The sequence below is a fragment of the Erithacus rubecula genome, assembly GCF_903797595.1.
Source record: "Erithacus rubecula genome assembly, chromosome: 3".
Taxonomy (NCBI): domain Eukaryota; kingdom Metazoa; phylum Chordata; class Aves; order Passeriformes; family Muscicapidae; genus Erithacus; species Erithacus rubecula.
Genome location: NC_136689.1, coordinates 46,036,263 through 46,058,042, shown reverse-complemented (window position 1 = coordinate 46,058,042; position 21,780 = coordinate 46,036,263). Strand labels below are relative to the sequence as shown.

Here is a 21,780-nt window from a genome sequence, read left to right as displayed (position 1 = left end):
GGATAATCATCTCAGCTACAGCATGACAACTTGGAACAAATCTTTGGATATGAGTGTAAGAAAATACTGGTTTAAATGTTTTCCCTGCAGCTTTGAATGACAATGAGATGGAGAGACTCTGAAATAGATGCATAACTTGAACTGCAAGCAGCAGATGATAAGGAAACTGGGACAGAGGGAATGACTCAGTTGGCTGTGCTGCAGTCGCAAATCCACATGGGGCTCTGGAAATGTTAATCTGTGCCAGTGATAATGCACCAATCGCAGATGCTAATGACAGTCAGAGAAATTTGGAGACAGTAATGAAAAATAACCAATGCAAGAAACCACTGGGAACTTCAGAGTCAAAGGGCACAAAGGACACTGTTTTGAAAATTAAATGAAGAAAAGGGACTGAGGATATCTTTGATCTAAAGGTTTCTTCCTGCAGGTTTTATCTCCCCAGACACAAAATGCAAGGCTTATATGTATTCTCATAAGAACTGAACAGCGTGTCAAAGAGAAAGATAAAGAAAACCTTCCAAGATAACATTTAATCATCATAAAAATGCATGAATGTGCAAAGAGAAAAAATTGCATATCTTAAAAATCAATATGTAAGAGAATCTAACCAAACAGGGGAAAAAAAAAGCAGTAATGTCTGCAGTGACTTGGACAGAATAGGATAGATATATATACACTGCCAGCTGATCTCCTTTTGTAAGATAACTATTTCATATTCCTTTTTTCAACTAAGTGGCCCCTAATCCTGGCAGATGACAAATCTATTCTTGCTCGTCCTATTTTGGGCTTCATTGAAGTGTTTTCTATCCTCTTTTCTTTTCAATGGCTTTTTTCAATGTATTTGCTGTATACATTAACAGATCTTTAGGGACCCATTATAGAAAGCAGCATTGAAACTAACTTCATCCTCGCATCTCATTTCACAGTTCTAGTGGCAATCACATATTGCTCCCTGCAGGGAAGGGATAACTCTTAAACCATGTTTAGACCTTACTCAGGAAATCAGAAACCCTAACTCAGTTCCTTTGCATCTCTGTCAGGGGCAGCAAATGTCACCGCTGAAAACATACCTGTCCCTCAGCTAATTTGGCACCACCAACCAAACAAATGTACACTAGGTGTCAGGAACTCATATAGAAACATGAGAAATGGGGAAGTGTTGTGAGTCCTTCAAACTCCAGAAACCACACTCCTGCTCTTGGGATCAGTCTAGAGGATTGTATTTCTTCACTAGCTACACACATACCCTGACACTGCTCTGCCATCATGGAAATTTAGGCTTATTTCTGCCTGTTTTGCTTCAGGTTTTTGGCAGCCATCACATCTGCAAGTTTCTCTCAACTCTGCTTAAACTAAGAGAGGCTTGAGTGTGCAGCTGGCATGCTTAGGCTGGGAGTTACCAAGTGGACACTTCATGGGCCATTAGCCCCTGCTAATGATAATAATGATTATCATTAATGATTCCTTCTGACTAATAATTAAGGATTTTAATGATTACTACTAATAATAATGATTAACAATTAATTATTAATAATGATAATAATGCTCTGGTGACCCCCAACCAAAGCCCTTTCCTGTGCAGTGTGTCCCCCACACATCACACTGGCTACTGACCTGGATTTAGCTGTGGAGACACCCACATGTATTAAAACTCCCAAAAAACATAGCCTGGATCAAGCTGGGTGAGCTAGCAAGCTCTTCAGTGTGTCTTGGCAACCTGAGAGAAACTACAGAGAGTTGCAGGACTTCGCTTTGGAGCATAATTTAGCCAACACCCTGCAAGGTAATGTACATCTCTCCTGATCTGTGTGCTGAATGGAGGGAGCTGTGGGCCCTCCCATTTCCATAGCAGGAAGCAGCAGTGAATGGGCCAGCATATACCATGGATATACATGTATATTTATTTATGCATATATTGTCATTAGTCCAAATTCAACCTTGAAAAAATTAAACAGATTCGCTGCCTAATAGCAAGTGAATGACTGTGGAGCTGGGTTATTTCAGGGCATTGAGGGTTTCCCATCTGCAAAGAGTGGTGATCTCACAACACCTCTGGCTCTGGACTGTCCTTGCCTTCTCTTCAAAAGCCACACATAGAGATTCAGAGAGGCAAAATGTTGACTTCATTCTCAGCACTATTTAGGTGAGTAATGCTGCAGGCAGATACTAAGTGGGGTGTCCAGGAGTACCTCTGCAGAGTTTATTCCTTCCCGCATTTGGCTCTCATGGTCCAAAGGCAAGTGTCAGGGCTCTGAGGCACTCGTGGGCTATAACAACCCTGAGCTGCCCCACCTGACAACCCACCTGAACTATACCCACCTGCCACCTGGCTGGACCTGCTGCTAGCCCAGGTTACAAACACATTGAAAAAAAAATAAAGTTGAGAAGACAAAGATGGTCAAAATCTGTAGTGTGACCCTGCCACACCCTTTTGGACAGGGGTCCCCCCCCCACATCACCTCTCTGCACCCGGTGCTTTGCAGAGGGTAGAGCTCCCTTTGCTCCAGCTCTCATATTCTTTACTTCTAGGCAGGCAGCATCTCCTGAAGCACCCTTGACCTATCTCTGCTTCTCTGACTTGGGTGTTGTGCACAACCTAATGGAAGCATTTATGATCAAATCTCTTCCATTGAGACAGGTCTAATTTGGTTTTTACCTCTCATTAACATCATTTATGCACTTACTAAGATTAAAAGGCAACATCGAGTGCTCCTTCGCTCCTATACCAAGACAGGTTTAGATCTTAAAGTGTCAGGGACTTGGAAGTAGTATCAAATCCCCTTGGCAAAAAGCAGGATTTGCTATCTGATTTGAGTGGGAAGAAGAATGATTTTTGCACCAGTGTGGGGAGGAACCGGGGGGGGGGGGGGGGGGGGCAGGGAGGGGGCGCGGTGTCACTTTCCCAGCTGGTCTCTAAATCTAAGTATGCAAATCCCTCATTTCTCTCACCAGATTGCATATTTTAAAAGCTTTGGGGTTTTTTTTCTTCAACTGGTTTAGGAGCTTGACTAATTGTATAAGGTATAGTACAAAGCAGCTCTGCGTTACACACAGAGTTGTTTCACCACTGGTTCCACAGACTAAAATGAAAGAAAATAACACAGCAGCTTACAAGTTTCAGCTACATGCTTTGCAGGTTTACATGCCTGGGAGCAGCTTGGGATCTGTACTTTGTAAGTGCCATTGTTTTGCTTTGTGTTTTGAAACCATTCTGAAGACCTCTCTGCTAGGAAGATTTTTCCTGCCTATTATTAGCATTCTGCTTTTGCTGCAAGTGCTCGTGAGCCAATATGCAGAGTTTTAAAGTTTCAAAGTGTCATTGGGTACTAAGTGATGTGTGTGTTCAAAAGGGTTCAATGGCGCTGCAGTCAATGTAGCAGTGTCTTTTTATAGCAAGTTTTTACAGTGTTAATAAAAACATCCTGCAGATTTCAGTAGGATTGGCATATGGATAAGGTACTTTGCAGTATGATTTTTCTTTATCTGCTGTTAAAAAAAAAAAAAAAAAAAAAAAAAAAAGAAAGAAAGAAAGAAAGATAAAAACCCCCCAGCATTGCTAGCTATAGGGAGAGTGATAATCAGAAACAGTTCTGCAAAACTGAGACAAACAGCTATTACCTTCATTTTGGGTTTAACTATTTTTAATATTTTTCAAAGGAAAGCATACATTTGAAAGCAATGGTTTGGATTAAAGAATGGAAATACAAAGTTATTTGTATTCACAATGAAGTTTTATATTCTTTTTTGTCTTTGCCAGAGCCACTGGATTATATCATCATTAGCACAAGGCAAATCCTCCTTATCAAATTTGAGGCAAACTTTCTGGGACTGTCTTTAAAAATGTCATAGGGGAGGCCCCCAAGGAAGGAAGTGGTTTGAAAAAAACCGTCAAATACTGAAGTGGATCTGATCCATGTGTGATCATGTTGGTCTGCAGGAACTGGCTGGCAATTGCTGATTTTAATATGTCCTCTAGTTTTTCTTTTTACAACACCATATATAAGTCTCTTTTGATTACTCCTGGAAAGCATTTGGGGCATTTATGAGACAGACTCTTCATTGTCCTTTAGCAACCCATGTAATTGGCCTGCCCACCTCTGAAAGAGACAGACAAGGAATGGAAAGATGAGTACTCATTGCCCGCTGTGAGGGGAAGAGACTTGCCCAGGTTTATACAAAAATGCAGAGGCAAAGGTGGGACATAGCATTGGTCCTCCAGTGCCTCAGTCCTAGATCACCTCCTTAAAGCCATCCTCGCATCTACAGTGTCTTGGATGTAGCTGTTTGGACTTGTTCCACTTCTGAAGTCACTTCATTTAAACATGTTTTACTCTGCATTTGCTTCAGGCTGGGGAATGGCTGGTTTATGTGTTGTCTGAGGGATTAAAAAAAATAGAGCCAGGGAAACCTTTAGTTGTTGTGACTGCCAAATTAGGAACAGTGCAGGATTACTCAAGGCTCTCAGGCAGCTGGGAGCTGCAAGCAAATATGCTCAAAGCTGATGGGAGCAGGGGTTCAGCTCTCAGTGCTACCCTCACACTGGCAGCTGTCACCCATCCCTATGCCTCAGTTGAAGCAGAACTAAAGCCCTTGCAAAACCCCAGCATAGCAGCCCCATCCCTCCCAGCCGTGTGGGTCTGTCTTGAGCAGCGTCTTTCATTTTTCACACTCAATCCTCCCGAACAGAAACCCTGGTTACAAATTTTACAGAAGCAGCCAAGAAGATATTTTCTTTCTTTTCTGTGGAGGAGGGCAGAGGAGTGGCAGCGCAGGGGGAAGGGTTTGTAGAGCTGATTTTTTTCTTTTTCCCTTTTTGCAACACTAGTTGTTCAGGGGAGTGTCTTGTGTTATTAATGCTGAGTGGCTCTGGCAACTACTGTGGTTCAAGATCATTAGTCATCTGCTGCTACTGCAGGAGACACTGCTACTGCAGCAGCGCTGAGCCAGAGCTGTTCATCCAATCCTCTTAGTCCTCCTAGGCCAGCAGGTTGGGAAGAGCTGCACATGGGGCAGTGGGGTCGCGTGGGAGTGTGGAGAGCAGCCTGGGGCCAGGGCCACAGGGTTATCCTCCCAGCCTGGTCATGATTTCTTCCAGCCTGATTTCTTCCTTTTTTTCTTCCTTAGGATGAAGGAGTCTAGGCAAACATTTCTTAACTTATTCTGCATCCTCTGGCTCTTGCTTCTGCTGAAGACTGCCTCTTCCTCCCCTCCACCTAATGGAAAAGACCCACGACCCCCTTCCCTCCCATTTGGGCTGTACAAAGGACACACCTGTGTTGGTATGTATCCAGGTTTTGTTGGCCTGCTAGACTAATTCATTCCTTACTTCCCTGGTGAGCTGAGAGTTGTTATTCATATTGTAAATTGCTCCTTTATGTATTTTAACAGCTGTACTTCAAAATACTTGTAGTCTGAAACTGTTAATGAAGATTTTTGAAGGCCATGGTGGAATCTGAAATTATTTTATGATTTTGTTTTTGACTGGCTGCTTTTCAAAGTTCATGTTTTTACTCTGTGGGGAATGGCATCTGAAAAGTTGGCTTTAATGTTTGTAGGTCTGGGATCTGGAAATAGGATGTTAGGAGGTCTGACTGTTTCTTAGGGTTCACAATGTATTTTGCTTAATGGCAGGAAGGCATGATTCCCTTCAGACTTGCCCAAGGCCTCTTGATTGATTTCACTTCCTGGAAAACTATTCTTAAGAGTGGTTGGTCCATACTTGGGCCAGAGATCTTTGTGGTCTGGATGGTCGTGTCTGGATAGCTAGGTTACGAAGGCTGCTTCCTCATATTTCCTTTACTTTTTGTGTGCATACATCTGGATGACCTGTACTGAACTGGGACAAGTTGGCAACCCGCTTCTCACATGACTTCAGGGACTGTGGTGATCCCCACAAGTACTTTTACCTGGGGGTAGGTATCCTATAGTCTCAGCTGGCTAAGTGGTTCCCAGAGCAAGACTGATAAGACTGGAGTCAATGTAAACTGCACCAGAAACGCCCTTAGCATGGCATGTACCTAGGGAGATGTGGTAGTTGTATTGTTTATGTGTGCAAATGGATATGTCTTATGCATTACAATCAAATGTTTTATTTTGTCATGAGCAGGACTTGTTGATCTTACAGGCCTTTTTCAGCCTAAATATTTCTATGATTCTTTCAGCTTCCCAAGGCACCTTTGTGCTGGAAACATAAACCCTGTCACAGGTCTGAATCCTTCAGAAGGAAATAATTCTTTCCACTGTGGCTTGGGGAATACAGTTGGAAATAACAATCTTAAACTTGATAAAAGTGGGGTTTTGCTTCACTTCTGAGCCACCCACAGTACCCACAGACAGTTTTGGTGGGGCAGTGTGAATCAAAAAGAAAGCAAAGTCAGGGTGGTGAGTGGGTTCAGCCACCAGCCAAAACAGGAGAACAAGGGGTGAAAAGCAGAAATGGCTGTGAGGGACTGTCCTTGTTTGGGCTGGGAGCCATGCAAGTGGTGACAGATCAGCCGCCAGAGCTAGGGGGAAGTGGTGTTGTTTAGTGGTTAAGAACTTAAGGCAGCTACAGTTTTGATGGCACAGGAAAGGTAGCGGTCATGCTCATCTGTAGGATTTTTACACTGGTGGTTTTTAGATGTCAGGTTATAAGCATTGTCTGCCTTTTCCACCCTGTTGACCCAGAAAGTTCTAGAGTACACACGTTGCATTGAGGTTGCCTCGTGCAAGATAACTTGTCTTTTTTCTTCCCTCCTAAGGCGAGGAGAGCTGTGCTAGACTCATTGCTGGGACTGAGCATCTCTTTGTTCAGGGACTCAGCATAAAAAGCACTGTCTCCCACACCAGTTTCTCTTTTTGAAGTGTCCATTCAGCTGAAAACATCCTTGTGAGCTTGACTCAGGACCCAAACAGACTGTGCCCACCTCTGTAAACCACAAGATGAAAGTGAAGTGTGGATAGTGCTAAAAGGGCATGAGCCAGAGCTGGCAAGGAGGGCTGGTGGCTGCTAGCCCAGATGGCTGCCTCTGGGCTTTGACTGATTATCTGCTCATTTGGCTAACTTTAAAAATACTGTGTCCATTCCTTTTCTCAAGCAGAAAGGGAAAGCTCAGTGGAATTGATGGTTGCACTTGCCGTGGCTTGGAGCAGGGGTAATGTCAGCTCTTGCATCTCATTCAGTGACCAGCCCTCTTAGGAGCAGATAGTAAGGCAAGATCAGCTGGTGATTTTCTTCCAACAACTCGACCCCAAGTACTTACTTGGCTTAGTTTTGCCATCTGGGAAGGTAATGAGAAAGAGACATGAATATATCTTCTGTGTCTTCTTTGCCTTATAGGTTGAGGCCAAGATGATTTCATAGAATCAGAGAGAAAGATAGTACAGGGTTGGAGGGCACCTTAAAGATTCTGTAGTTCCATCCCCTGTGACATGGGCAGGGAAGCTTCTGCTGCATCAGCTTGCACAGAGTCCCATCCAACCTGGCCTTGAATAGTGGCAGGGATGGGGCATCCACAGCTTCTCTGGGCAACCTGTTCCAGTTCCTTCTCACTGTCACTGGGAAGAATTTCTTCCTTAAATCTTATCTAATTTTTCATATAAGAATCCTGTTGTTAAATGCATTTCTTCCTTGAAGAAATGGGTTTTTTTAATGCAAGTTTAAATGTGTGGTCAGGTGTCTAATCTGTCAAAGTTATCCACCTCCCTTTTCTGAGGGAAATGAGGTGGTTGCAAATTGAATTTCTGATCACTCCTGTATACCACCTGCTTGATTGAGATTGCTGTGTTAGGAGCCTAAGCCACTCAGAAAGTGAATGCTCTTTCAGTAAAAAAAGCCAAGAAAATATTTCCCATTAAGCCTTTCCACTGAGATTATTACACTTCTTGAAGAAATATGTGGAAATAATATGACAGGAGAGTGAAGTGCAGCTCTGGTACCTCTGTTAAATGTGATACAACTTGGTTGCTTCCTCTTTCTGCTCTGCTTGCTTGCAGCACTCCCTGGGTAAGCACCACTATCTGCCCCAGTATATTCTGGTCATACTGGGTAAACTATTTGAGTAATTCAAGGGGCTTCCCTTCCCTTAGCAGATCCTGGGAATTGTATTTTGTGTAGGCACCTATGTGCCAGTATGGAACAGTGCTGGAGGAGAGAAGGATGTGCTTCCATTGAGGTTTGGATAGAAGTTTTAATCACTTTCACTAACTGTAGAAAGAGTCACATCATTTTTTTCTGCATTTTCCTGAAAAATGTGTCTGCTTCATTCAGAGAAAGTCTTTTCATAATTGACTTGATGTACAAACGAAACAACTGGAGGGCTCCCACCTAAAAAGGGGTTTAATACTACTGTGTTTTAGAGATATGGCAAAGAGGGGAAAAGCACCCAATAATAACTCCCCCAATCACAGGATCACATGTAGTACACTTAAGTAATTCCTAGCCATCTAAGATAGCTGGTCTGTAGCAGTACCTAGCCACAACCAGATAAATGGTCTTTCTTTGGCCTTGTCAAGAGGCCAACATCTGACAGTCTTTTATCTCCATCAGTATTTCCTGTCTCCTCAGGCTGCTAAAATGCCACCATTTTTGCATTCTGTGAAATCAGCTTAGGCCCTTCTGTATGCTTTGCATGAGATTTAAGAGATATGAGAGAGGCTTTTGTAAGTTTTCCACTGTGAAGTGGTTTTCCTCCTGCAAAGGCAGTGATGTTTTGCTCTGTGCACTGGTTTAGGAGCTGGATTCTAAGTCTGGCTTTCCTTTTTGTTACTGAAGGGCAGCATGGCTTAAGAGATTTATTTGGAATGAGACTTAAAAATCCTTTTGCTGAGTGCAGCCTGACTGTTTCAGTTTGACATCCTGAGAAAGAGATGCTGTGTACTTTTCTCTCAAAAATTAGGTATGAATGAATCCTTCATATATCAGGTCATTACTTTCCCATCTGTTAAATGAGGAAAATGTTGCCCATTTCAAAGGGCAGGCAAAGTTTTACTTAGGTTCATATTAAGGTACCCAAAGGCAGTACAGTAGCACTGGTAAACTTTTGACACTGGTGTTAATGTTTCATCATTTTTCTACTGATATTTAAAGCTTTTATTCAATGTCACCCTTAATTACAACAGAGGCCTTAAAGGTTTTTTGCAAATTTCTCTGTTCTCTAGCAAAGGTGACTTCATCCAGAGGTACCTGTAGCAACCTCAGGAAAGGCAGAAGCTGCCCTAGAGGATGCAGAAAGTGGGGGAGACACTGAAAGATGGACAGGAACTTCTGTGTTCACCTCCCTTCAACATAGTAAGAAAGGGAATTTGGGGAATGGTAGATTAGTCAGTTAAACATCAAATCCTAGGAACATCCTGCAACAGTTATTAACTTTTTAAAAACACTTTTCAAAAGTAGTGTCAGATCAATCTAATTTTCTTTGCCAATGGGATAATGTTATGAATAATGGGATAATGCTACAGAATAAGAAGCAGTTATTATAGCTGGGCTTTAGTAAGGGTTTTGGCATTACCTCAGCACTAATCTTATTCTTGAGAGATGTGTGACAAACAAAACTGATGGGTAGTCTTCTTCATAGAGTAATTACAAGTGGCTCACCCCTTAAGCAAAAGGATGTACAAAATCAGGTCTTTCTTGGACTTCTCTTGAACATACTGTCATACTATCATTTCATGCTTTCACTAGCCGGAATAATGAAATTTGTGCTATTAAATTGAATCAGTTCATGTAAAGCTGAAATAGTTGGCAAGTAAAATGGAGGGCAGAATTAAGTTTAAGACAAGCTTGACAGCTTGGAGTACTTGCATCTGAAAAGGTAATTTCAATATGGGAATGTTGAAGGCACTCACTTCAGCAGAAAGTCAATGACACACAGAGCAGATGAGGAACAACCAGCTGAGTAGCATCCCTAGGGAAGATCATCTGGGCTTGCTGGCACGAAGCATGCACACATCGGCATGCACCAAGACATGCAAACAGAAGTCAGCTTGCAAGACATACGAAGTAACCTGTTACCTTTCTCAGCATGAACAAAGCCTCAGAAATTCTGCCTTCCCTTTTGGGGCTGTGCATCAAGAATGATGCAGAGTGACAGGAAGTTTCAGAGAAAAAAAAAAAAAAAAAAAAGCTGTAAGACAAAGAGTGAATAAATTAATTAGTCTAGAGAAGAAAAACTTGAGAAAAGACGTATCTATGTGTGATAACATTAAAGGTTCATAAGAGCTATGACAAGAGGTAACAGAAATGGGTACTAGTGGCGACATTCAGGTTAGGAAGAGGATTTTCTTATGGCAGTGGTAAGTGAGCAGAGTAATAAGTTCCTGAGAAATCTGTAGAAGACCTCATCAGAGATCTTTACAAACTGTGCCAGCCCTGTCCCTTTGGAACAGCCTAGATCATCTCTTAATGCAGAGGTTTTGTAAGAGGACTTACTCCAGGCCAGAATTTTTGGAATTCTGTGCTGTGACTGCAAGAAGCATTTGCAAAGAGCAGCATTTTTTGTTTTCCCCCCAACAGCAGACTGCTCTGCTCTATTGGTGATTAACTTTGGTTGCCCTTTTCAGAATGAGGTGTTTAGTCAGGGAGCCCTCAATAGGGCCAGATAGCAGTGCTCTTTATTTTTTTCTGCTAGCAAGAAGAGATTCTATGGGTCAACAGACGGAAAAGCAAATTTCCCCATCTTTGTACTCGATAATGCCATTCTCAGCAACCTTTGCAGGTCGCCACTTCCATTTAGCCAGGAGCACACAGCTCCTAGCATGTGAAGAAGCATGTTTTCTAAATGTATTTTCAGCTCTGATTTCATTAAAGAACGGGTGTTTCTGAGCTACCAGCAGAGTAAAATGCTGACTTCTACCAGTGTTGATTTGTGTGATAGTCATTGTCCTCAACAGTTTGCCTCTGTCTAGCTGTGCATGAGTGCAGTGATGAAATATGCCCCTTGGAGTGGCAGCAGGACCAGTGGCATTCAGAGTTCCCAATAATTTCACACAATGGAACATGCAGATGGAGTTGGAGGCTTTTAACAACTGTGCTCAGACAGAGTGGTTGTGCATATATTGTCTGGAGTGGGCACCATGACAGAACGTATAATTAACAGCTCGGTGAGCTCTGTAAAAAAGCCTTGCGCAATATCAGTGTAGCACCACAATGTATTTTACTTTAGAAGGCTGGGAATTGACTTTGATTACAGCTAAGTCAGTTCCAAGCCATAGCAGCTCTGCTCACTTCACCAGCATGACTCCTTAATCAGCAACAAAGTTTGACCTGATGATCAGCAATTAATGCTAAATTTGACCATAACATTTTTCCCTATTTTATACTTCAGCTAGAACAAACACAGATATGGGAACAGTACAGTAAAGATACTAAAGCAATCACCCACCAACTTTTCAGCAACTGATGGTAAAAATTTATTTTCCAAAATCACCCCAAGTCTTACTGAAAGTTTATGATTGTAAAATGTAAATACATCTATTGATCACTATGAAAAGATGTGTTCAGCATGCCAACACATCCCTATCTATGTGTGTGTAAATACACAATCACATCTATGTGCATTTGTAGACATGGATAGTCTTGCACATTTTATATTATGCTGCTTGCCTTGAGTACAATAATAATAATTTTATTGATTGCCTATTTGGATGCCAATTCCTTCATGCGTGCCTTTCAGCCATGTTCATGTGTTAACCCTACAGAGAACTACTGCTCATGTTTAAGGCAATCACTTCTACTGCATTTAGGAACTGTGTATCTGAAAAAAAGTTTCTTGCATTCAGAATCCTGAAATGATGAAGCCTTTGCAACATGGATAAAGTTATACACTTACATTAATACCTTCTGCCAGCATTCAGGCTTCAGTAAATTTCCAATACCCTTTCCTGATTTGGAAAAGAAAAATATGTAAGTGTCACACATACATATGCAGGGGTTTTTTCATATTAATGAACACAGGAAACATTTCTATTGGAAATGCCTAGGGTTATAGATTTTGTTAAATAGGGTTCTTTAAAGTGTAATGTAGGAAACACTAGGGTTACATTTGGTTGCCAGGTAGCCATACAGTCTTCCACTAGAGGGAAACTGAATTTTCTGTACTGTCATAGCTGTATCAGAGTCCTTGTTGTATATCTAAATGAAACAAAAATTAATGACTGGAGCTCTGAAGTTAGGAGACCTGAGGTGGCCCACTGCTTTTGCATGAGCAACAGAAATAATAATTGATATTCCAGGATTTCCTGGAATTTGTTACAAATATGAATAATTTAGGAACGTCTTCAGCCACTACACTATGTGTAATTTAATTCCCAGCCACAGGTTTGTTAATAGTGTACCATTTAGTATTTCCAAGCTATTTCATAAGACTTAGCAAATTAAGGGTGAAAGGGTCTTGTATATGCCAACATATTTGAATATGGATACCTATAATTATGTCCCATCATCTCAGTATCTCTGCAGAATACATCAATTCTTTAAATGGGATGGGAAGCAAAGTCTGAGTTAAAAGACTTTATCTCTCAGATCCTTTTGCAAATTATCTTTTAAAGCAACCAATCCTCTGGCTGTATATGGGAAGATAACTGTTCTTACTTTGTATATATGGTTATGTCATTGGAACTGAATATTTCATTGAGCTGAATTAAATCTTGAGGTTATAAAGAGCTGTTGTTTGAAAGTATCAGCTCAGTTATGAGAAGTAGTGCAGGAAGGCAATGTGGATATTGGGGCCCTGTTAGGAAAGGAATATATAGTAAGTGAGATGCTGGCACAGGTTGCCCAGAGAAGTTGTACAAGACCCATCCCTGGCAGTGTTCAAGGCCAAGTTGGATGGGGTTTTGAGCAACCTGGTGCAGTGGAAGGTGTCCTTGGCCATGGTCAGAGGGTTCAGACTAGATGATCTCTAAAGTCCCATTCAATCCAAACCATTCTATGATTATTTGAAAAAGAAAACATTCCTGTATTTTAACTTTGGATAACCATGGTCTGCCTGCACCTAGAATACTCATGTGAATGCCCCCATGTTCGAGGAGAAAACCTAATTTCTTATCAGCTCTCCATGTGAATTTTAAAGAGGAATGTCTGGTTGAACTAGAACTGGATTAAACTAATTTGGAAAGAAGTGTTTTTATGCCAGAACAACAGCATCAGCACAAGGAGTAGCAATATCCTCTTTTGTAGACAGGTTCTGGGGTCTCCTCTGTAGGCTTTAAGAGATGCCTTGGAGCTTAGGATTGTATATAAATTGAAGAAGTGAAGTCTTTATTTTGGAAAAGCCTTCATCTTCTGTATAAAGTCAGAAATGTGATCAATAGCTTCATGTATGCAGAGCCTTGCTGGACCAGACAGATTTTTGTGGCAGAGGTTTTACATGTCACCAAGCAAGGCTCCAGTTCCTGCTCTACCAGGAGTAATCAGAGTGGCTGCAGGGTGGCCACAGCCTGGTCAGCAGGGTTTGCAGAGAGATATTTGTGTCAAAGGCCACTTTTTACTTGTATTCTGGGGGTACATTGAATTTGTATGGCTGGAGGGGTGAGAAAGAAATCCAACATCCAAAAACATGAGCAAAGAATGGCAAACGAGGATGTGCCAGATGCCAGATAACCCATTTAACAGAGTTTTACTCAGACAAATATACCTACAAATCTGAAACTCAGAGAGGCAGCTTTCACTATCCAGATACTTTTTGACATGCATAGGAATAATTCTAATTTTAGAGCCTTTCAAACTTGTGTGGCCAAAGTAGATTAAGTTAAATAGTCTACTCAAACTACCAAAGGCTTCACAGCTAAGCAAAGAATTCTTCTAGTTCTGATTTTATTACTGGGATATGGTTGCTTTTTTTTCCTGAGCTTATTGGAAATGGCAATTTTATTACATACTACCTTCAAATATATGGAAAGGAGTACTTCCTGATGTGTGAGTTTTCACCTTACTGCACTGGGCAAAATGGTTATGGTCTTGTCTTATCTCTTCAGAAATTAATAGCAGATGGAACAAGCCATTGGTAAAAGCAACAGGCATTTATTAAAACCAGAGTCTAGTTTCTAATGCCTGGTAGGTATTATAATGCCAATGAATTCCTTTCAGAGAAAAACATCCTTCAGCCTGTCAAGGTATTGAGATTTATTATTGAAGTGAGACAGCAGAATCAATTTACTGGAAGTTATTTCTAAAGAAAATCCTGTGCAACTGTAAAAAAAAAAATTGAGCTTTATTTAATGATGAAGCCTATTTACATTGCCTTATATGTGTCCAGCTCATGATGAGAAATAAATCACATCTAAATATCTAGCAAATTAAAAGCAAGCAATAGGAATGTCTGGCCAGATCTGGATGTGCTTTTCTACTGATGCCAGAGTACTAAAAAGTTTATATTCTTGCATATGTCATAAGTAATTAAAGCAGTGAGGTTTTTGCAGTCAAAGACATCTGATTTTCCCCTGCCCTTTTTAGCTGTATAATTATTTTCCTTTTTTAGTCAATGGAATTAAGACCCATTAAAAACTAGAATAACTGGTCAGCATTTCTTTTCCTGCCATTCAATCCAGAGGAAGATGTTAAAAAGAGAGCAGGTTTGTAGCAAAAGCAAGGATAGTTAATATGAATTAACTTTCATTTATAGACACTAATCTTTTGAGGTTTTACCTGTAGTCCAACACCAGAGAAAAGTTATCCTAGAGGATAAATCTGAATTACTGGGGAGGCATGTTTGCACAAAAAAACACCAGGGTAGATTAGGCTGCCTCTGCTGCAGTAAGTCCCCTTAGGACATTGCTCCTTCTTCCTCACAAGGTTCAATCTTTCTCCAGAGTATTTTAGCATCTCCAGCCCGAAAACTGCTCCTGATGACATCAACCTAAATTAAAGGCTTTGAAGTCAGCAAAACCAACACATAAGCAAGCATCCCTCAGGGTACCGCTCACAGCAGCAAGGACCATGAGCAGTAAGGAGAAGTCGATTGAGGTCAGCTGATAAAAGTCCTGGAAGATGGAGAGGACAAAGAGCAGATCAGCCAATAGCATATGTTGGTAAAATGTGTTCCCTGGGAGTACCTTTCCTACCAGGGGGCCAGGAAACTCTCCAAATTCAGTTCCAGAGACTCCAGCTGTGATACCTAAGGAACAGCAGATCCTTTTGAAAATCAGCCAAGACTTTATCACCTTGTCCCATGGAGAGTGGCATTTCTGTGGAATAACTGCATTTGAATGGGGAGCACTTGGATAACCAAGGCGTGGTCTGAAGGTACCCAAAGTGGGGAAGGGTATAAGAGCACAAGCAGCAACATCCTCTCTGATAGTAAAGATGAGTTTATGAGAGCAAATATTTTGAAGTTCAGCTCTGTGGGTTTTTCCCAAGTAGTCAGTCTGTTATTATTGTTATTTATATTCATATAGCATCTAGTATCCTCAGGTACTGCATTAAGTACTGCTCAGACTCAGTGTTGGCTCCATATACCCTCACATGAAGCAAATTTGCCCTTGGGCCTTATTCAGTAGACACAAAGGTGTCTATTTGACTTAACATGAAAAATTTTAATTACTGTGAGACTGCTCCCTGAAGGGGGCTACCTGCATGATTGTGTTTGTCATTAAGAATTCTGTTTCTATTTTGCAGAGCTGAAACAAAAATAACTTCCTTTTTTTCTTTCCCTCACTCCCTCTGTGGTACTTTGACAACCATGAGAGAGAAACTTACATCTTCAGTGGAGGCTGTGTTGCATAACAGAGAAAATGGAAATATCAATGGTATTTTTGTCCTCAGCCCAAATTCTTGAATTTTGAGCTGTTTATCCATGATCCTTTTTCCTGCAGGCCCTGGCTGCAGGTGCAGGAGCACTGGGTTACACAGCATAGGCAGAATGAGCAGCACTTCTCTCTGTTGCAGTAGATGACGCTGTCAACTCCAACCTAAAAAAATTCTATCATTCTGTAGAATCCTCAAGCTCATAATGCAAAAGAATGAGAGGCAAAACAACAAAAACTGTGCACCTTGGAAAATATGAAAGGAGTAGCTTCTTCCTGTCTCTCTGCTTGGACTCCTTTTTGTCTTGACTTGTGTGTCAGTCTGAGGTTTCTCCTTTGCCCCGAGATCACCCCAGAGGGACATGAAGGTGGTTCAAACCCTGGTTTTCTCTGAAGCAGCCGAAGAGAGATTGCCAGAGATGGTTTTCTCTTGTTCCAACAATTGTTTATTATTTCTTATCTCTGGAACCTTTTGCCTGGCCAGCAGCGGTCTGCTCAGCCTGGCATCCATGGTGGAATCTGCCTGGTGAAGGCAGGACTTATCTTATATAGTTTGTACTATGTATTACATGTTTACAAAACTTTCCCAATACAATACAACTTTATTAAATGGTCCAGCCCTGACTCCATCCAATCCAAGAGTGCCAACATGTCACCCAACATGGATGACATGGAGAAGAAGGAGGAAAAGGTGTCCACCCCCCAAATTCTCCATCTTGGCCACGTGTCCCTTATCATAAACATTCCCAAAAGTCTATTTATCTACATTCTAACAATCTAATTTGCACTTCACTAATTTTGGTAGCTTGTTTCCATTCCCTCTGGGTTTGTAATTTTTCGAAGGGGTTAGAATTCAGCACCTGAGGTCTTTAGACCCTTGCCCGGGGGGGTTTGAGACCCCCAAGGAGGCCAGGGATATGCCCTGGGCTCCCACAACTTGTAGACAGCAAGATTGATAGATGAACATCTGACCTTGGTAAGAGTGCAAGTAAAGCACAGAAAGACTGTGTGTTTAAGTTATCATTTAGGTAATTTAATTTTTCTGAGCCTCCATCCTCATGAATAAAATAGACATAGAAGTCAGGGGACGAGTAGTCCCTGTTGTCTGTAGGTTGTTCATGTGTGTTAATAATATAGCCTTTATGTAATGACTTTTAGATGTGTTATGGTGTTTTTTCAAGATGTGTAGTGCCATCTCAGTCTTAAAGGCTGGAGTCTGCCCAGGCAAGGCTATTACCATGCTATCCTGGCAGAGGAGCCAGGATCTGTTTTCTGTCCCTGAGGCAAGTACAGGGCATGATTTGCACTAAAACTGGTCTCTTGCACTCTTTAATGTCCATCCCACAACTGTGGCAGTGTCAGATGTCCTATCCCTTGAAACATTTGAGATCAGGTTAAATGGGGCTCTGAGCAACCTCATCTAGGTGAAGATGGCCCTGCTCACTGCAGCAGGCTTGAACTAGAAAGGTGCCTTCTAACCCAAACGATTTTATAAGGCTGAAGTAAGGTTAAATCTGGACCAGAGAGCCCTTGTCTGTTCTTTGAGACCAAGACTGAATATGCTATAGGCTTCATCTAGAACCTTCCCTTTACTTTTAGTTTGGATCTTTATTATTCAACTTTTTTATTTTTTCAGCTATTGTGTTTTTAATTAGCTGTTAATTCCTGGGACTAGTTAGCCTCTGGCTATTTGGAGAGTTGGGGAGGGGGCCAGGAAAGAATTAATGTCTTGCTTCAGGGTTTTTCTTGGTTGTATCTGTCTCCATGTATTCTTCAATTCTTTTAAATTGACTGGAGGTGATGGTTCTTAGCATGCTTTATAAATCATTCTACGGAGGATCTTGAGTGAGTCTTTTATTTAATAAGTGTGGAGAAGTAGGCTTTTATCCCTGCAAAAGAGGTGACAAAATCACTGTAATTTCTTCTGGATTACTGTATTTGGGATAGACGAAGTAATCGAAGAGTCAAAAATATTGGTTTTACAGCAAGTTCTAATTGCCCTACCTTCTCTTTTACTTGCCATAGAAGCATCAGTTATTTATGTTGAAAAACAGCACTTTGATTAAATAACACATAGGTATGGGTGCTTGGAAGATATTTAGAAGCTCACTTTGAAGAGTTGGGCCAGTTTGAAAACCTGAACATTAATGTTCTTGAGCTTTGGAAAAAGATGAGTCTGCAGCCACATCGAATTGCTGAAGCTCCCCTCCATTTCTAGATGCTGATAGAGCAAGTCTCAGAGATGAGATTGCTTGCACAGCAGAGGAAACAGGATTCTGTTCACAGGGATTTCAAAGAGAAATTGTTATTTGGGCTGCTGGAAACTGGCTCCTTGTCTCCCGCCTGCCTGGGATACCTGCCTCCCTTGCACAGGCTCTGAGTCTAGGCAGGGTCATCACTCTGGCTGCTAGGTCTGACTACAATGGGCAGACTTGACATTGCCCAAACTGTATGCCTCATAAAATGGTGAAGCCACTGCAGAGAAAGCACAATTGATGACCTATTGATGACCTACATCAATTAAAAATTTACTTGAAATGAATGATCATCATGTGGATTTTGAATGACTGTTCTGTAGGCATCACATTGGATCTATTTAACCCCAAAACTGCAGAGGGAAAAGTGCTGCACATGTAATGAAACACTTCACTAGCCCTGTTCACACCCAGATTAGTGATGAGAAATAACCAGATTTGTAGATCGTAGGAACTGGTTTCTTTCCAACTGTTACACGTAATAAACGAATCAAACCGAATTAAAAGGTTAAATTGGCAAATTTTATTTTCGTGACCGAAAATATGGTCCTGGAAAGCCACAACCGGAAAAAAAACAACACCGAGTCCGGGTTTGGAGTTGGGTGAACACACGATGCTACCCAGCCTCTATTGCACTGGGTTCCCCTGGTGCTCACGCTGCCGTCTTGGTCGGCCCCCTTTTTATACTGTTTTTCATAGCCTGGAGCGGGACAGTCCTTTGTTTCTTTCAAATTCAGCTCTGGTGTCCAACAAGACAACGTCCTTCCTGCTCCTTGACGAGATTTTGTGTTTGTTGTGCATTGCTTTTAGGTGGTTGATTTCATCTTTAGAGGAACCAGAGTCGGGGAATGCAGTCCTGGGGAGGTGATGGGATTTTCGGGAAATGCTGCTCCCCTGTGAGTTTCTAGGCTTCCCCAGGAGATAGGTGCTTAGCGGTAGCAGTCTGGCCTGTAGATATGTTAATTTACCTAGTTCTGAGGCAATTAATGCCTTTGTCTGTGGCTTGTTTATTTTTATTTCGCAGACTTATTTTATACAAAACACGAATTACAATATGGTATATATATATATATATATCACACAACCACAGAGGCAGTGAAGACATTTTGGTTTTAACAAATTTGTAGCTGGGCTCAGCAGCCCTGTGTGTCCTGAGTATCACTGGGCTTCACAGTAAAGTCTGTGAAAAAATAATGCCATGGATGCTCTGTCATGGTCAGCATATATGTCTATGGTGTTATTTCTCTTCTGTAGGCAATCACTTCCAGTTTTAGTACTTCTTTGTGTGGCTTGTGTCAATTCCTTCTTTTTGATTGTTTGCTTTCTTGAAGGATGTGTGCTTGTGGTGTCTGTCATCGAACAGCTTGCACAGTGGCACAACAGCACAGTAAAGGCAGCCATGGAGAGACTGTGTGACTACATACCTGGTAAGTACCAAATAATGTGCCATATGTTGTGTTTGTGCTGATGTATTTCCCTGTTAATTAAAACTTGCATGAGAAGGCTGAAAAACTTTATTCACCTCTTGTACAGAATCTCAAATGTGTACAGCTGGGAGATTGCAAGTTGCTATTTACAGGAAACTCAATGATAGATTCACTCAGATTCACAGCTGGGATTTTGTCCCAAAGTTAGAGTGAATGGGGCTGTATTAAGTCCTACACACATGTGAGCACCAACACATACAGACCAGTTCCCTTTCTTTTTCTTCCCTTTATCTCTTTGTTAGCAGCTTAAGAATACCCCACTACACCTCCTGCTTGTTGATATGGGTCTTTATAGCAACAGTGAGATGAAAATGTTTTCAGCAGGTATGGGAACTGCTATTGCAAAATTTTAAAAATGAGATGACAGGTGCAAGATGTGAGTATTTGTTGTGCATAGAAAAGCTGAAATATAATTGGTGATATGAATTTCAAAAATTATAGCTATTCCATGCGGCTATACGTAAGACTTCCGTTTTTCTGCCCCTTAGTTTATCTACCCAAAGGAGGTTGGAGTTCCACATGTACACCTCTAAACAGAGAACAGTTTGAATGCCAGAATAGCTTTGTGCCTCGCAGACCAATCCTGTAACTTTTCAAGTAACTAGATCTCACATTCATTCTCTTTTTAATATTATTAGTGTAAAAAGATGGCATAGGATTCTTCATTAAAATGTCATTTTTATATGATTTCATGAATTGTATCTCTGAGAAATCATCTCACTCTATAGACCCTAGTTTCATCGATGATGTGTATAATATTAATTCCCTCCTTTCCAGGGAAGGATTTCCCAAGGCAGAGTGGGTCAGGGAGCTAATTGCTAGGATTCATTCATTGGTGAAATGACGCTTATCTGATTTCTATTACATGTCATACCCTCAGTGTTTGAAGTTAAAGGCACATAACCATGACATTGCAATTAGAAGCACTGATCCTGCTATTAAAATACAGTTTTCTTCTTTAAATTATGTCATGCTAGCTCTGTGTTCATGATTCACTCCAGTGGACCTTGTTCTTCTGATATGTGAAGATATTTCTTTTCAGCTGCCATTCTGTACACGCATAAAATCCTATTATCCCTGTAGTTTAATTTGTATAATCCAGCTGCCTTCTGAGATGCATGGATATATCCAGCAGAAAAAAACTGACCCTTAACTTGAAAGGAGTGAAAAATCCTATGGGTTTTGTGGGAGCTACAGTGTAACCTGATTTATCCTCTCCTGGGAGGTGAACACTGCAGTCCAGCAGGAATCAGCAGCTTCCTCTTGCTGCTTGAAAAAGTAGGAAAGCTTTAGATGCTCCTGAGGAGCAAACCCACTAAAGCATTTCACACAATTTCATTATTATGCACATGCCTACAATCAATAGCAAGAATAACAACACCAAATTAACTGTAGTGAGGCTTTTCCTAAGGCGTAAAAAGGGGTAGGACTCCAAAAACCCTAGAAAGTGGAGTTTTTTTGAGGACCTCATATAAATCTGATTACAGTCAAGTCAGGTTTGGATCAAACCTTCTGTAAAGTTATGTGATGTTCAAGAAAAAAATGCTTAGAGAAAAAGAGAGAAAATTTCAGTACCTGTCAGTCCCACTCAATCTCACAGGCTGTGTAGCAAGCACAACCACAGTCTCATTTGTATGGAAATATTTGCAATGTGTGTGACTCAAGCAACATGGCAAATAAACCTATGAGAATAAGAACAGTAATGTCATGAGCAAAGAAGGCTCTTCAGCAGATAGAAAGGCGAGGTCTGGGGAAAGAGCAGTATTTATAGTGTAAGAGGTGTTGTTAGCAAGAAAGTTTGTTTTCCTGGATACTGTCTGTGTGCTTGATGTCACAGAGGTATCCGATACCTGAAATGTGCTTTGAGACCCTCTGCCTCTGGCTTTGCCTCTAAGTCATATTCTGCTTCTATGTTGGCCACTGCTGTGTAAACACTACAGCTCAAGTGCAAATGGAAACATGATAATAGCATCTTTTTTTGCAAATATTTGTCCTCTGGGATTCAGCCAGATTTGTGTTTTCAGGACTATGAAGGAAAACCTTCCGGACTGTTCATAGGGGATCTAAGGGATCTTAGGGAATCTCTTTTACCTGAAGCAAATATATTCTATATTTTCTCTAAATTTTCCAGCATTTAGTTTTGTTTAAGCTCTTTTCTTGCCCCTGTATACCCACAGTTATTCATAATTTTTCTCTTTCTCTCCCCCTCTTTTCTGACTTGCACTGCTTCTTCCTAAAAGAGATTTATCTCTGCAATATCTTCTCCTTGTGTGTGTTAGCAGAACTGGAGATTTGCGAGCACATGAATGCAGCCT

General features: G+C 41.2%; 1 protein-coding gene across 4 annotated transcripts in view; it reads left to right on the top strand.

The window, feature by feature from the left end:
• Window positions 1-21,780, top strand: part of AOAH (acyloxyacyl hydrolase) — a 91,943-nt gene that overhangs the window by 13,744 nt on the left and 56,419 nt on the right. For 2 of the 4 annotated variants that reach the window (XM_079302647.1, XM_079302646.1), the window contains exons 2-3: window positions 5,128-5,282; window positions 19,310-19,405. In XM_079302647.1, coding sequence (XP_079158773.1) covers window positions 5,129-5,282; window positions 19,310-19,405 — 250 coding nt within the window. In that variant the 5' untranslated portion in view covers window position 5,128. Of the gene's footprint in view, window positions 1-4,759; window positions 4,784-4,871; window positions 4,991-5,127; window positions 5,283-19,309; window positions 19,406-21,780 lie in introns of those variants that run through there. The other 2 variants (XM_079302648.1, XM_079302645.1) reach the window with 2 other exon arrangements.